The sequence below is a fragment of the Xiphophorus hellerii genome, chromosome 20, assembly GCF_003331165.1.
Source record: "Xiphophorus hellerii strain 12219 chromosome 20, Xiphophorus_hellerii-4.1, whole genome shotgun sequence".
Taxonomy (NCBI): domain Eukaryota; kingdom Metazoa; phylum Chordata; class Actinopteri; order Cyprinodontiformes; family Poeciliidae; genus Xiphophorus; species Xiphophorus hellerii.
In genome coordinates, this window is record NC_045691.1 from 14,344,497 (window position 1) to 14,360,068 (window position 15,572).

At 36.1% G+C, this 15,572-nt stretch overlaps 1 protein-coding gene across 1 annotated transcript; it reads left to right on the plus strand.

The window, feature by feature from the left end:
* Window positions 1-28: 28 nt before the first annotated feature.
* twf2 (twinfilin actin binding protein 2) lies at window positions 29-15,242 on the plus strand. Its single transcript, XM_032549298.1, is given in 10 exon segments — window positions 29-352; window positions 5,516-5,694; window positions 7,261-7,356; window positions 7,446-7,499; window positions 7,501-7,551; window positions 8,082-8,096; window positions 8,709-8,834; window positions 8,914-9,064; window positions 13,809-13,930; window positions 14,621-15,242. Coding segments are annotated over 10 exon segments (1,059 nt in total). The 5' UTR covers window positions 29-255; the 3' UTR covers window positions 14,789-15,242.
* The last annotated feature ends 330 nt before the right edge of the window (window positions 15,243-15,572 follow it).

Below are 15,572 nucleotides of genomic sequence, written 5' to 3' on the forward strand. Positions count from 1 at the left end.
CCACATGACACTGTCCCAGTTACTTGAGCAGTGTCCCGTCTCATTCCGTCACACTTTGAGTCCAGACACACAGACACGCTCTGCAGTCTTGCATCAAAGAAGGACGACTCTTCATACTTCATCCTAATTTGGACTGATTGTTGTGGTTCGGTGGAGTTCCTGGTTCTGCTTCGTCTTAAACCATCCTCGCCTCCCTCCTTGAACACCCCCGCGCCCTGTTACCCCCGGCGGGAGGAAGACTCAACTTGACCCGCCATGTTTCTCGCGCTGGTCGTGACGCCGGAGCTGCGGCAGTTCCTGGCCAGGGCAAGAGGCGGAGCGGCGCGCCTCGTCAAAGTCTGCATCCACAACGGTGAGTGACCCAGAGCAGGGTGTCCGCGCATCCTTAAAAAACCCTTAAAGGGACGCAACAAACAGAAAAGAATATGATAATCAGCGGCCTTAAGTTGTGTTAAATGATACGCAGTTGGAACTTTTCTGTGTGGCAAACGTTGCGCGCGCTGACATCTTCAGTGCGTTCTATGGCGGCGGTTGGTAACCAGCTGCTAATGTAGCCTAGCTAGCTTACATCCATAACCGTTAAGTGCAAATGTATCACCATTTGGCTGTCACTTCACTGTACTCGATAATCCCCTGTATTTATAGTCTTTTTCTGTTTGAAATTTAATTCAAGCTGGCCTTAAAAAGTCTTAAATTTTACTTGCTGACATCGGATACCCCGCAGTGGACAAGCCGGTCCTCTGGATCAGTTTGGTTGTATAGTTGGCACAGATTATTTGAACCTTGACTTAAATAAACCTTCAGGGACAAAGCCTGAGTTTGTACAAAAACGTTTTTTAAGTTCACAAAAATAAACCAGCGCTTCACAGAAAAAAATATTAGTACAGTTTTGATATTCCTCTATTTTTAGTGGAATTGTTAGAATTTGGTTATAAATGTAGCTTGATCTACTTTTTTTTTTGCATTAGATCATTTCAAATCTAGGAAATAATTTAACTTCTCAATAAAATCTGGTAAAATGACCATAGGTTTTTACCAAAGAAATGTAGACATTATATATTGACTACTTCAATATATTTTTACTCAAGTATACGTAAAAAGTAGCTGTCCAAGAAATTACTCAGGAGTAAAAAAGTATTTGGTTAAAAGGCTGTCAAGTAATGACTAACTGACCAAAACATCAATAATTTAATATTTTAAAATTGCATAATCAAATGTACCAAAATATAAGGTTATGTGGAAATTTTGGTATTTTAAAGACCAAAATTAAAATAATTAGGAATAATAATTAAAAAAAAACAATTCCTTTCAATAAAACTAACAAAAACTACATGTGTGTCTGGTGACGTTTTGGTTAAAACAAGCTTGTATTATAAGTATTCAGAAATTTCATTCAAGTAAGAGCAACAATAGTTACTCAGGTTAAACTAAAGAGTACCAAAAAATACTTGTAAAAGTAATTTTTTCCCAAAACGTTACCCAAGTAAATGTAATTGCGTAAATGTAACTAGTTATGAGCTAACTCTGAAAATGACATTTTTAAATATCTTAGAAAACAGCTGATTCTCTCTGACTCAAATGAAACTGGCTCCAAACTATTTTCAGTTTTCATGGCTTGACCTCCCTCAAGCGACAGAGCTTGTGTTGAAAGCATTTAAGTTCCCTGGTATTCACAGCAATGACGAGGCGAGAAAAAAAAAAAAGGAAAGTAGGGGAAAAGTTAGTCTTGTCCTCGGGAAAATGAAAACCAGAGCAGCTGTCGTCTGAAAGCAAAGCAGCTTTCAGACGACAGAAAAGCTGGATGAAGCAATAGCTTTCTAGGCAACTGTTTATTCCCGAGGTGTTTACATCATGTTTTTGTGTGGACCCAATGTCACGCTGTAATATGATTCATGTCAGATGCAATGTGGGAAGTTTTTGGGGCTATCTTTGTGAACAGAAGGGATCACTTGAAATATTTGGTCACATATTTATAGGGTTGAGGTCAGACAGCGTAGTGACAGAGAAGGGTTGGTGCTTTAATCTGATACTTTGACGGAAAGCTTTCGTGTACTGGTATTTATGGGCATACAGTCCATTGCTAAAGTATACAAACCCCCAATAAAATGTATTCTGTTGGGATTTTATATGATAGACTAAGGTAAAATAGAAGGACTTTTATGAATTAAAAATTTACATTTGTGTGAATTTGTGCTCAGTCCTCTAAAGAAGTACTTTGTAAAACTTCTGGAGCTGCACATCTAGAGACATTTTCACCCAATCTTTGGAAAACAGCTCAGACCGATTGGATGGAGAGCATCTAGGAACATCGGTTTTCAAGACTTTCACAGATTTTCAGCAGGATTACAATCTAGACTTTGACTAGACCAAAGGGCTGCAACTTTCACAATCCAAAGAGCCATTTTGCCCTCATTTAAGCTACTTATAATTTTTGATAAGTGTCTACCTTAAGAAGCTTGTGATTTTTAAAAGAATTTGCTATTTGTTGGTCAATTTACAGTTGTGAGAAACTGAATTTTAATTGATGAAACTGCTGTCTGATATGTTTAAAGCTCATAACCTAATCCTGCTTTAAAGTTATTCATATCTTCCTCCCTGACATCTCCAGTATGTTCCCTTGTGTTCATTACGCTGTTTGTTCACTGATGCTCTCTGAAATTATACATAATTTTATTAAATAAAAATTATGTATTAATTTGAATACATAAATTAAAATCATGTATTTTAATTTATGTATTAAAATTATGTATTTTAATTTATGTATTAAAATACATAAATATTGTACTTTTCTTTACTATAAAGGTGACTTCTAAATGACATTTACTGGATTTCATTTAGAAATATTTCAGCACAGGAGGCTATCTCGTCTTTTAACTTCACAGTTATGTACCAATTTGTGTTGGTCCCTCATAAAATCTCAATAAGATACATTGTGGTTTGTAGTTTTAAAGTGAAAACTGTAGTGGGGAAAGAGTTAAGACATTTTAATAGCAGTGTCATAAACACTTTGATAATGACACAATAAAAACTGCTAATATGTGGGAGAATATCCAAGGGCGCAATTAGTAGGACAGAGAAAACGTGCATATTACTTACTGACTCACTTTATAATTAAAACCATATTATAATATTCATGTGCCAGTTCAATGTATTGGGCTAAAGTGCCAACAAATAAATTATATTACATAGACAAAATGTTTACAAACTAACCCAAAACAAGAAACAAGAAAATCTACGAATAATAATATTAATAATGACAATAATTTTAAAATTGAAAAAAGAAAAAAAAATAGAATTTTATTTATCTTGTATTTATTTATTTAGTGGGTTTTTGTCTTCATGATTCTCTGGGGGAGGGGAGGTAAACATTTTTCACAAAGGGGCCATGGCCCCCTCATGTCCTCCTCTTGGGGGCGCCACTGGGATATCAAATTAATGCTGTTTAGGCTGCATCCTGATATTTAGTTTTCAGTTCAGGTGCCACTAAACATAACATTTTAAAGCACAGATGATGCTTCAGGAGTTTCCCGAATGATTCAAACATGAATATTAAAGTTGGACGGTACCAGTACTGAAAACAGAACCCTACACCCGGATGATCGGCTTAAATCTACCCCAGTGCACTTTGCTCTCTCGGGTCATCGCTCGGCTATTTGAACCAACATGTGACGCGCTCTGCCTGTTCCAGTGTCAAAGGTAAAACAAGATCTCTGCATCTGATAGCATCACCCTGAGATTCCTATTCACCGAGCTGACACCTCACAGAAACATTTAAGCGAGAAAGCAGTCGGTAGTTAGGTTCATACTTGTTTGGACGCATAAAGACAGCAGAGAATGGCTGATGGAAAGTATGTGCTTGCAGAGCTGGAATGTGTTGCAGCTCAGAATAGAAACTTGCCCCAAGAGAGTGGAAGGGGAAAACCCCCCTGTACCCAACAAAGGACACCAGACTCCAGGTTTCTGTCTGTGTTTCACACAAAATAACCCAGCTGGATTTTTTAACTCCAAACCTAATCTTATTTTCTTTTATCATAACAGCCAACGTTTTCAGATTTTACTCACAAAGGCTGTGCAGTAGATATCTGCGGAACAAATACATGTTTCTGTTAGTTTAATCTGTTAATTTTGCTTTCACAACTTCCAGGTCAGTCAAGCAGTTCATTTTAGGATAATTTACCTAATCCTCTAGATTAGGGGTTGGCAACCATTTTGGCCCTCAAATAAAGGTTGTGTCACATGACCTTTTGAAAAAGTACAAAGCCTGTCACAATAAGCAGTTAATTAATCCCTTGATAAATTAAAATGAGCTCCATAATTTCCATTTTGATTACATTATAATTCAGTTTATTATTGGTTTTATTTTAGATATTTAAAACATCTTTCAGTCTCAGGTGCTTATTTTATTTATTTATTTATTTTTTACAAATTTAAAGTTTATTGGTCTTTGAGAGGGCAAACTTGTATTATTATGTTGGCATCATTATATTACTTGAAAATTGTCTCAAATTCACAATATTATTGTTATTGTTCCTTTGTCATTGTGCAAGAAAGCGCAACAAAATAAAAAAAAATAGCAACTCTCAAAGGCAGTGCAAATAAATAAGTATATTTAAATAATCATGAAAAGAAAATAGTAGAAGTGCGTCAGAAACATCAGGGTTTGGATGAATTAGCAGTGTTCATGTAAACAACATCTGTTTGGTGGAAACAGTTTTTTAGTCTTTATTCCTCTGAAGCGCCTTTTATTATCATTTATCAATAATTACTGGAACAATTTATCGTCCAGCAAAATTCGCTGTGGTGACAAACAGAGCCACAGTTTTATCACTATTTTGTTTACCTTTTAAGATAAAGAAAATAGTAAAACTTTATTCTATGGATGGTCAATATTTGTGGACACTTAAAAAAGCCTCTAATTTCCAATATAATTACAAGGAAAAACAGATCTAAATAGATACTGTTTGTAAATTTGTGTAATTCTGTTGCAGAACTCAAATTATTTCATGAAAAAAAAACAAAAAAACGGCCAAAACCTGTATTTGCTATTATATCTTAAAAACATTTCTAGCTAAAGTTTTTGCGGGCCATTATGGGAGCTCTAAAGAGCCACTTGTGGCCCCTGAATCACATTTTGAACACCCCTGTTCTCAAGGGTTTGAGATGTAAAAAAAGAAATTTGAAAAATAATAGATTTTTTTTTTATTATAGTCTCACAACATCAAAAATAGATTATATATTGCACAGAAATGTATTAAATATGAAGCATTTTATTTGCTTTAAAACAAAAATATTTTGAGTATTAAGTTTTAATAGCTTGTCTGTTTCTCTATTTCCTTCCTAAAATTATTTCTTAATTACTTAATTAGATTCAGTTGTAAAGGAAACACATTTAAAATCATCCTGGTTATTCTAATCTCTCTCCATGTTTATTGCTGATGTGAAATCTAGATGTGGCGGCTCTATGTGTTACACTAAAGAGGCTCTGGTATGTGATGAGTACTGGTCTGATTTTCAGAGCAGCTGGTGTTGGGAGCCTACAGAGAGCCACTGCAGCACTGGGACCAGGACTATGACCACTTCCTGCTTCCTCTCCTGGACGACCAGGAGCCCTGCTACATCCTGTACCGGCTCGACTCCCAGAATGCTTTGGGCTACGAGTGGATTTTCATCTCCTGGTCTCCTGACCAGTCTCCAGTAAGGGAAAAAAAAAATCATGTTGCTAACGGCAACAAAACTTTAGGGAGACACACCAAACCCAAAAATTTAATCTGAAACTCTGTATTAACTGTTTTATTTTAATGTAAATTCAGCTGAAATAATCACATTTTTGTGCTTTGTTAAGACCTTTGTGCATGTTTAGTTTTGTAACCAGTTGAAACAGATGTTTAGATTATTATATAAAAAGACAAAACAACTGTTTGAAATCAAGCTACATTTCTTGTGTGAGATCATCAAAACTATGTTTGCTAAATGCCAGAATAATGAGAAACATAACTTTTAAGATTTATTTTGTTGCTCTCTTCAAATTAAATAAAAAATTAATAAGTTGAGATTTCAGGATGAGAGCTGTGGAGCAATTCTGGTTCAGCTTTGGAAACAATTCCCAGATGTCTGAAGTTGCCATGTTAATTTGTTCAAGCAATCACATGGTGTTTGCAGCAGTGTAAGCAGTATGGGAACGTCCAGCCATCATCGAGTTTAGGAAGGAGAAGGGTTCTGGGACTTAGAGATGAACTGCGTTTTAATGTGAAATATGCATCACAATCCCAACACAAATGCAAAACAAGATGCTAACAATGCTAAAGTTGGTCACACAGTGTCATTATTCTCATTGAAACATGTTCTGTACCAACATAGGCTGAAAGGCCACTCAGAGAGGAAGAAGTAAAGCACACCAAAAGCTTCATAAAAATCTAGCTTACAGTGTGTAAATGTGCTGCAGAACAACTTCATGGTTTTGGACGCGTCCTACAGACCGAACAAACTAGTCCTGTGATCTTCGTTACATTTGGAGAAAAATGGGTGAAAGTTGCACTTGCAATACTGAATACACCATCATAACTGCTAAAGCTGTAGTATGTAACTTTAAAAAGAATGTTTTTAACATATTCATCGTTAAAATCATCATTATGTCATGACAGTTTAATATGAGACAGGCAATCTGCAAAACAAGATCTAACTCCTCCCTGATCTATTAAAGCCTACTATTGCTGTCTGATGAAATGCTCTTATTCTGGTTAAAAACAGGAGGAGCGTGTTAGTGTTGTCAATCAATCTCGTGTATACACACACTTAATGGCTGAGAAACAACTTACTGTTCTGGGAAAATATGTTATCAGTGGCCATACGAACTAGCCTTAGCATTCATGGCCGGCTCTGGTGTAGGTGAACCAGCTGTAGCTTAGCTAAGAGTAAGGCGGAGGGTGTGAGCAGCACATACATGAGAATGATTGACAGTGCTAAGACCCTCCTTCTTGCTCTGACTGGTTGTTTATGACAGAAGTTGTATATTTCTCCACATAGTACTGGGAGACGGCTGAGGAGCTAACATGTTTTCACAGATTATCTGCCTTATATGATGGTGTCACGACAAAATGACAGTTTTAACAAATATGTCAAACTTTATAAAAGTTACATCCTGCAGCTTTAATTGTTTAATTAGTGAAAGAATGAAAAAATTAACAAAAATGTACAAATTGACCGCTGTGACCTACATGAAGGAAGGATTTTGATCAATGAATTCATGTCTGCTGTTTGAAGGTGAAGCAGAAGATGTTGTACGCCGCCACTCGTGCTACAGTGAAAAAAGAGTTTGGCGGCGGCCACTTGAAGTACGAGATATTTGGCACCACGGAGGTGAAAAACCTTTTAAATTCACCACTACTTTCACGATGTGTCTGCATTTAATGTTTAATGCCGATCTCTTTCTTGATTTGCTGCTGCAGGAGGACGTCTGCTTGCAGGGTTACCAGCATTACGTGTCGTCCTGCTCGGGTCCAGGCTCCGCTCACGCTAGCTGAGCAGGAGCTGCAGAGGATCAAAATCACAGAGGTGAGAAGTTAGCCTGTCCGCCGTGGTGCCGTCTTCCCTGCACATAGCTTGGAAATGGGTAGTTTATTAAAAACCACAAACATGGTTTTCCACAGTTCATTTATGTTTTAACAAGGGATGGAAATATATTTTCATATAGGACCAGGTTTTCTTGAATCGCTTTAATTCGCTTAATAAATTAAATCTCCATTTAAAAACTATATTTTTGTATTTCCGTGGACATAAAAAAACACAGAAATACACAGGAAAAACAACCATCCACACACTAATATAATTTAGAGAAACCAACTCATGTTTTTGGATTGTGGGAGGAAGCCGGAGTACCCTGAGAAAACATGCCAGGATTCAACTTTTTTTTCTCTCTACTTATTCAGCATGTTTTTCTGATATTAAAGTTGATCTGAAACATTTAAGTGAAACAAAAACATTACAAATGTTTACAAATAAGGAGGCACATTTTTTTCCCACAATTTTATGTCTCCAGTTTTACTTGAAAAGGTAATTCTTTGTTGTGATTTTTTTTTTTCCAGGGCCGGGTAAAACAGGTATGTTCATTAATTGTTACTATATCTCTATGCTTCAGTGCAGGGTGTCCAAACTTTTTGTCACATGGGCCAAAATTATTGAGTTGAAAGACCTCAAGGGCTAAAAATATTTATATTTTTACACACTCAACAATAAACTGAAGATGCAATACTTGAATTAAACAAATAAAGTAGTGGATCTGCTGCTAGAAAAAATTTGTAAATTATTCAAAATCCAAAACTTAAAAATGGTTCTGCAGATTTGCCTTATTAAAAGTATTTTGCTAATTTTCTAGGCATCAATCTTGATGAATAAAATCAGGATTTAGGTCACTCTTTCTATGAAAATGCTTGGTGTATTTAGCAAAGCAAATCATTGTATTAAAGCCAAGATTTTACTTGTTTGTGATAATTTTGCCCAGATAAAGATATAAAGTATCAATCTATATCAAATACTGAAGGCCCAAATTTGTATCTTTCAGGGGCCGTAAATGGCCCCCGTGCCACACTTTGGACACCCCCACTTTATTGGTTCTGAATATTGGGAAATAGAAAGCTTTACCATTCCTTCAACACTTTGAGTCTCTAAAAGGTATTTCACATATCCTGTCAATGCTGTGCTGCCCCCTGCAGGTGAAGACAGAAATCAGCGTGGAGAGCAAACACCAGACACTTCAGGGCCTCGCTTTTCCTCTGCAGGAGTCGGCCAAAAGAAGCCTACACCTGCTGGCCCAGAGGCGCATCAACTATGTACAGCTGGTGAGCAGGAAGAGCTGTGTCTCTGAACCAACAATCAAAGAGCCGCTTAGCTTCTTGTTGTTTATTCTGGTGTTTTCAGAGGCTGGATGTGGAAAAGGAGACGATAGAACTGGTCCACGCCAACCCGACAGAAACTCGTGATTTACCCCGCAGGGTTCCCAAAGACACTCCCAGATATCACTTCTTCCTTTACAAGCACTCCCATGAAGGAGATTACCTGGAATCTGTTGGTACGCTCCTGATCACTGTACCGTAATAATCCTGTTTTTACCATCGTGCTCCAACCCAACATTTGCACGAACTCAGTCTGAGTTATTTTCCTCTCATCACTTTGCGACAATGTGAAGAAATGTTTAGTTAACTCATTAATTTTGAAAGTAAAAGCTTAGTTTGCTATGTTTCCAAATATTTAAGTGAGAAAAAACGGTTGTGACTCCACACTGTGGATCTGAAACGGTGCACACCCCTTTCACATGCAACGTTCTTTAATTTAAAGAAAAAAATAAGGTAATTCAAAAGCTTTTTCTATGTTTAATGTAACATTAATCTTGTGCAACAACAACAACAAAAAAAGCTGTTATAAATTTGTTTGCACAAGTGTGCACAGCTTTAAACTGCAGCTTTGTTTGGGGTAAGTTCATCAGCATCCCACACTTTGACTTCGTAATATATTCCTAATCTACTTTAGTAAAGCTCTTCAAATCTGTCAGATTGAGAGAACATCTCTGGTTCACAGCCTTCTTCAAGTGACCACAGACGTGGTTTTTAACTCTTACAGGGTCATTCTGACGTCTTTGTTTTGTTCGTTACCTGGATCTATGTTTGCTGTGATGCTCAAAAATTAAATAAAAAAAAAGGTATTTTCAGCCTTTTCCACTATAATAACACAAAATCCAAGTATTTTTGGTTTAGTTTCTATTGCAAATATCTTATTACACTCATAATAGGACAAAACTAACTCAGAAGTAACTTTTCAGCAAGATATATCAGGAGCTTGTTTTACTTAATATTGATGTAAAAGTTTTACTTTCACTACCAAATTATTTCACTTAAAACAGTTGGTATAGGTAAAATGATCTGTCAAGTACCCAGTACTTTGTAAGATTTAGAAACTTGACTTAAGTAAATAATTCCTTAATATCGATGAAAAACTTCTAGTTACATTGATAAATTATTTCACTTAAAACGAGACATTTTTCCCCGACAATGTGAAGAAATGTTTATAAGTGAGATATTTGAAAGTAAAACTAGTACTTTTTCATCAATATTAAGAAATTATTGGCTCAAAACAAGCTCCTAAATCTCACTGAAAACTTACTTGTAAGTTAATATTATCTTATTTTAAGCAAACTAAGACATTTGCTCCAAAAACTAAACACTTTGCAATATTTTGTGTTTTTGCAGTGTAGCAGGAGGTTTAGGGTAAAAGCTGACTTCCCCTTGACAGAATCTGATGTAAAGTAATCCCACAGTATGCTGCTGCAACCTCCATGTTTCACTTGTGTCCTGTTGTTGCCGTTGTTTTGGTTCCAAACACACTTTCTGGAGTCACAGCTTTCATCAGGGAGCAGCTCGTTCTCACAGAGACGTTCGGCCAGGTCTGGATGTTTTCTTCCTGTTGTGCAGCTTCACTCCTACGTCAACAAAACGTAGAAAACGCAGACGACAGTTTTCACATGAAGATCTTGGCCAGCAGATCCTTACAGCGTCTGCTGGCTTGTTGGCCAGCTTCACTCTTTTCATCAATTACAGAGAAACATCGAGTCTCTGAAATGTCATGGTTGCCGTGTGTTTTGAATTATTTGCATCCTTCTGCTGAGTGATATATTTGTGCAATGAAATCCTTTTGACATTCAGTAACCTCTCTGCAAATGATGGCTTTAGCTAAAGTATGCAAATCAGCAATTTCCAGGAAAATCCCACTAGGACACCAGAACTTGATTTCCATTTAGTCAGATTCTCTGCAAGTGAAGGCAGGAATGAAATCAAGAAGCCTGAACGCCGGATTCAAAACTATTTGTTTAAAGTTGCATGCATATCCCACCTTTTCCTGGTATCAGGGAAAACATAACATTTTAAAAGCGGCCTACTTTAAGAGTCCAAAGTAAAGCGAACCCTTGAGTAAAAACTTTTTCCACAGAGTGACAAATATCCTGTGCGACTTAACTAAAAGTAATTTGTAAATGTGTCATAAAAAGCAGCAGAGCATAAATGCACAAACTCCTAAACTTGTTCTTGCTTGAAACATATTTTGATACAATGAGCGTATTCAGGCGTCCTGAGTTCACACCTGCCATTAATTATGGAGAATCTGATTAAGTGGAAATAAAGTTCAGCTGTGGTCCGAGACGTATTTACTCAGTTTACTTCCTTCAGTCGAAGCCAAAGCTTGCAAGGAGATCAAAATGCTTCCTTTGTACAAAAACCCGCAGCATTAAATGCGGCACAGAGATGATAGTTAACGATAAGTGGAGAAAATATGGGACGGCTGTGACTTTACAAAAACTGAACGTTTCTCCTAAACGGAATGAAAAGAAGAAGCTGCAGGAATTTCTGCAAAGTATTTTAGACGTGAAAACTCTCTTCTGTGTTTATGTGGGTTACAAGATAAAATTATTTTCTTCCAAAGAAAACCCATTAATCTGGTTAAAACCTCCTAAAACCCTGCATGAAAATGTTTAGTTTATTTTTTCAAGGATTCCAGTTAGTCTGTGGAAGAAGTATCATTATAACAACATTATACTTTTACAAACATTATAGAAAAAAGACATAATAAAATACCTTAAAACACATAAAATTAAAAATCAAAAATTAAAATCAACAGACTCAACAATTTTTACATTTTAAAAACACATTTAAACAATTTAAAAGATGGATTAAAAAAACAAACAGTAACAATCTTCATCCCATTTCATCAATTCAGTGCTATTTTATGAATTATTATAGATTTTTAAATGCTCTTTTTAAATTTTAATGTGTTATGGTATGATGAAACCACACCAGAACCTTTCCACAGTTAAACATGGTAGTGGCAGCATCATGATCTGGGGCTACTTTTCTCCAGATGAAGCTAAACTCAGTTTTCTGCAAAAAAAAAAAAAAAAAATCTTCCCAAGTATTATTTCCACTACCAGATTTTTGGCACTTATGACAAGGCACTTATTCAAATGTTTTAAGTGGAAAAAAATCTGCCAGTGAAACTAGTACTTGTTTTATTAGTGTTTATTATTGACTTAAAACAACATATTCGGATAGATTTGGAGAACCTGTTGCAAAGCAGAGCAGGCAAATATTTCCAAATCAAGTCTTTTTTTAACAAGTGGTTAGTTCAAGAGTGTGCATACTTATCCAAGTAGATTATTATTCTTATTATTACTTTTATTTAAAAGATTTGTTTGTTTTTTTATTATGCAGAATAAGGACAATACTAATGAAAAAATAGATACAATTAAGAGAATAAAGTCATAAGAACACAGCTTTGATCTAGTAATAATATGAATTTATTCTCAAAATATTTTCATTTTATTCCATTTTATTTATATGAGAACTTTATTCTCATATTATTTCGACTTTATTCTCGTAACATTTTAACTTTATTCTTGTAATTTTATTTTTTCTGTTTGTCTTAGTATGGCCCTAATACGCTGTTGTGGTTTCTCACTTTAAATTTACACAACAAATGCCACATTACACATGGAAAAGTTTTGAAATTACTTGTAACGGCTTAATCATTCTACATCCCAAAAAGCGTGATTGTAACAGGCTGTGAACATTTTCTAAAGCCACTGCTGATGTGTACATACATCAATTAGGATTAATACTGAGGTGAAATACTTCGCTACGCCGTCACACTCTTTACGAGAAGCCTTTCAATCCAGCTGGCAGGCATTCTGAATGAGTCTTGAACTCATTTCTTTCCCGTAAACATCTACGATTGAAATCCATAGGGTCAAAAGGTCAATGATGCTAGGTCATTCAGGATGAGTTTTCAATTTTCTCTGGATTTTCTAAACGCTTCATCGCCTCTACTATACAATTTAGATGCTTAAACTAGTTAGATTTTTTCACCCTTTTGTCCTTAAATGCTTTAACCCTGGCCCTTCTGAGCCTGAAGCTGATTAGTGGTTAGATGTGTTTATTCTGCTGCATTTTTCTGCTGTTTTCAGATCCATGTTCCAACTTTTTCTGCCCAATTAAAAATGACCTTTCTGAGATTCCACTCTTCATATGTAATTTTTAATTTAAAAGTTCAAAAATTAAATAGAAAAGGTTAAAGTAGTATCTAGTTTTGATCATATTTCACAGAGCTCCAACATTTCTGGATATTGAAACGATAAGAACCCACAGACATTGTGCAACACATTTATAGTATTCCACCAATCTGATTTACATATTTGTTATTCTAAGTAAGTGTAGCTTAAATGCACAAAAAAAATACATAAAAGAACTTAAGGGTGACCTATTATACTTTCTAGAACAGGTCATGATAGATCTGCGGGCTTTAAAATACATGTTCACTATATATTTTGCGAAAAATTATTCTTAGATAATGAGATTTTAGTCTCATTAATTAATTTGAACTCCTTTATTTACTTATATTTAATTTCCCTTTGGGATTAATAAAGTATTTTTGAACTGAAGCAGTAAATTCAGTTGACCAAATGCGCTGGAGTTCCACTTTGGTTGCTAGGTAACGGGGCTTGGTCGACTGTGGTTGCTAGGTAACGGCGCAGTGCCCATAGAATGTGCCTTAATCAGGAGGTTTTCGAAACGGGTAATTTTCCAAACACTAGAAAACATTAATTTCTTACCAGAAAACAACTTTGTGGGGTTTTTTAACAGCTTGAACTATTTTTAGAGGCAGTAGAAACCCAAATGGAAGAATAAAAACATGCCAAAAGGTGAATTTTACATAAAAAGTTCCTTCCAGAAGTGTGTATTTCTGACTGTTCTGATGCTCTCCGCTCTCTGCAGTGTTCATATACTCCATGCCAGGATACAGCTGCAGCATTAAGGAGCGGATGCTGTATTCCAGCTGCAAAAGTCGACTACTGGAGGACATGGAGAGGGATTACCGCTTGGAAATAGCCAAAAAGGTAGCAGATGGACAAACCGGCGAGGGGGGTGGATGGGCCACAACATTAGATAACATAGTTTTACATGCAGATTCATTACTTGGCGCATGCTGTGTACGTTTCTTCCACGCACACGGCAAAAACACTAAATCTTACCAAGATATTTATAGTGCAAACATCTCGGTACATTGGAAATAAGACAAAACGGACAAGTAACTTTTCATATCAGAGCTGGTTTGAAATTAATAATTCTTAAATATTGGATTTCCACAAAAAAATTATTTCACTTAAAACATGGGGAAAATGTCTTATAAGTGGAACTAGTACATTTTTAGAAATCAATATTAATGAAGTATTGACTTAAAACAAGCTCTTATGTCTTTACTGAAACTGCTACTTGTTAGTTTTGTCTATATTTAAGAGTACTAAGATATTTGCATCAGAAAAAACACTTAGATTTTGTGTGTTTTTGCAGTGTGGTGAGTGTTTCTGTCTGAATTTCTAAAACAGTAGCTGCATTTTGAAGCTTAAACATCTGGCTTTATTTAAACTCATTGCCAGAAATAAACAGGTGACAGATAATCTAAAACTTACACAACCAGACGATGATTTATTTATGTCAAAGTTATGTACTTGTAGTGGATTATAATGAATTATAGAAGGTCAAAGTTGCATTCTGAATCATGAATGTTCTGTGTTTGTGTGGTGCAGTTGGAGATTGAAGATGGAGACGAGCTGACGGAGGAATTTCTGTACGACGAGGTCCATCCTAAGCAGTACGCTCACAAGCAGGCCTTTGCAAAGCCCCGGGGCCCTGCAGGAAAACGGGGACATAAGCGTCTTATTAAGGGGGCAGGAGAGGCCATTCAGGACAGCTAGAGGCAGATAATAATGAAAATATAGAGTATCTTATTGTAGCATTTTCAGGCCTTCCTTCCTGTTTCTCCAGATATCGAGAACAAAATTTGTTTGGGATGCGCCGTTTAATTTCCTTTGGTCTTTGTGATAATGTTTTACAGACAAATCGTCACTCACACCGAGACAATCGGCTCCTGAGGATTTGTGATTTGCAGAATGTGAAATTCAATGTTTGCATCGACATTTAGGAGAAATGAACAATACCATTTTGTTTACACAGTGGTGTCGGGTATTTTTTGTTAAGATTTCAGCATTTTTATTGTCTGCAGGTATCCAACATGTTTATTAAATACTCAGTATGTTGACCTGTTAATGTTAGAGTCTGGACATTTAATTAAAGGGGAATTAAAGCAGACCAGCAGTCTGATTGTCTACAGTCAGACTGTGAGAGGTTTGCACTTCTCGTGAACATTTATTGATGCACTTGAACTCTTCTTTTCCAGCTAGAGGCAGATAATAATATAAACAAAGAGTATCTTATAGTAGCTCCTCCAGACCAGCAGCAATCAGTTAAACACTTGAGAACTTATCATACTTAGTCCAGCGCTCCTAATATCAGCTTTAAACAGGCATAATATAGGAGCACTGTTGTGCTGAAGGTGGAGTGTTGGAAAGAGCAGGAGCTTCTTAAAGAGACAGAGGCTCAATTTCAAGGTGTTACATTTCTTTTAAGCCATGTTTGATATATACAGCACTTTTATACCAACAGTTATTGAATTGTGCAATAAAGATGCATAATACCAAC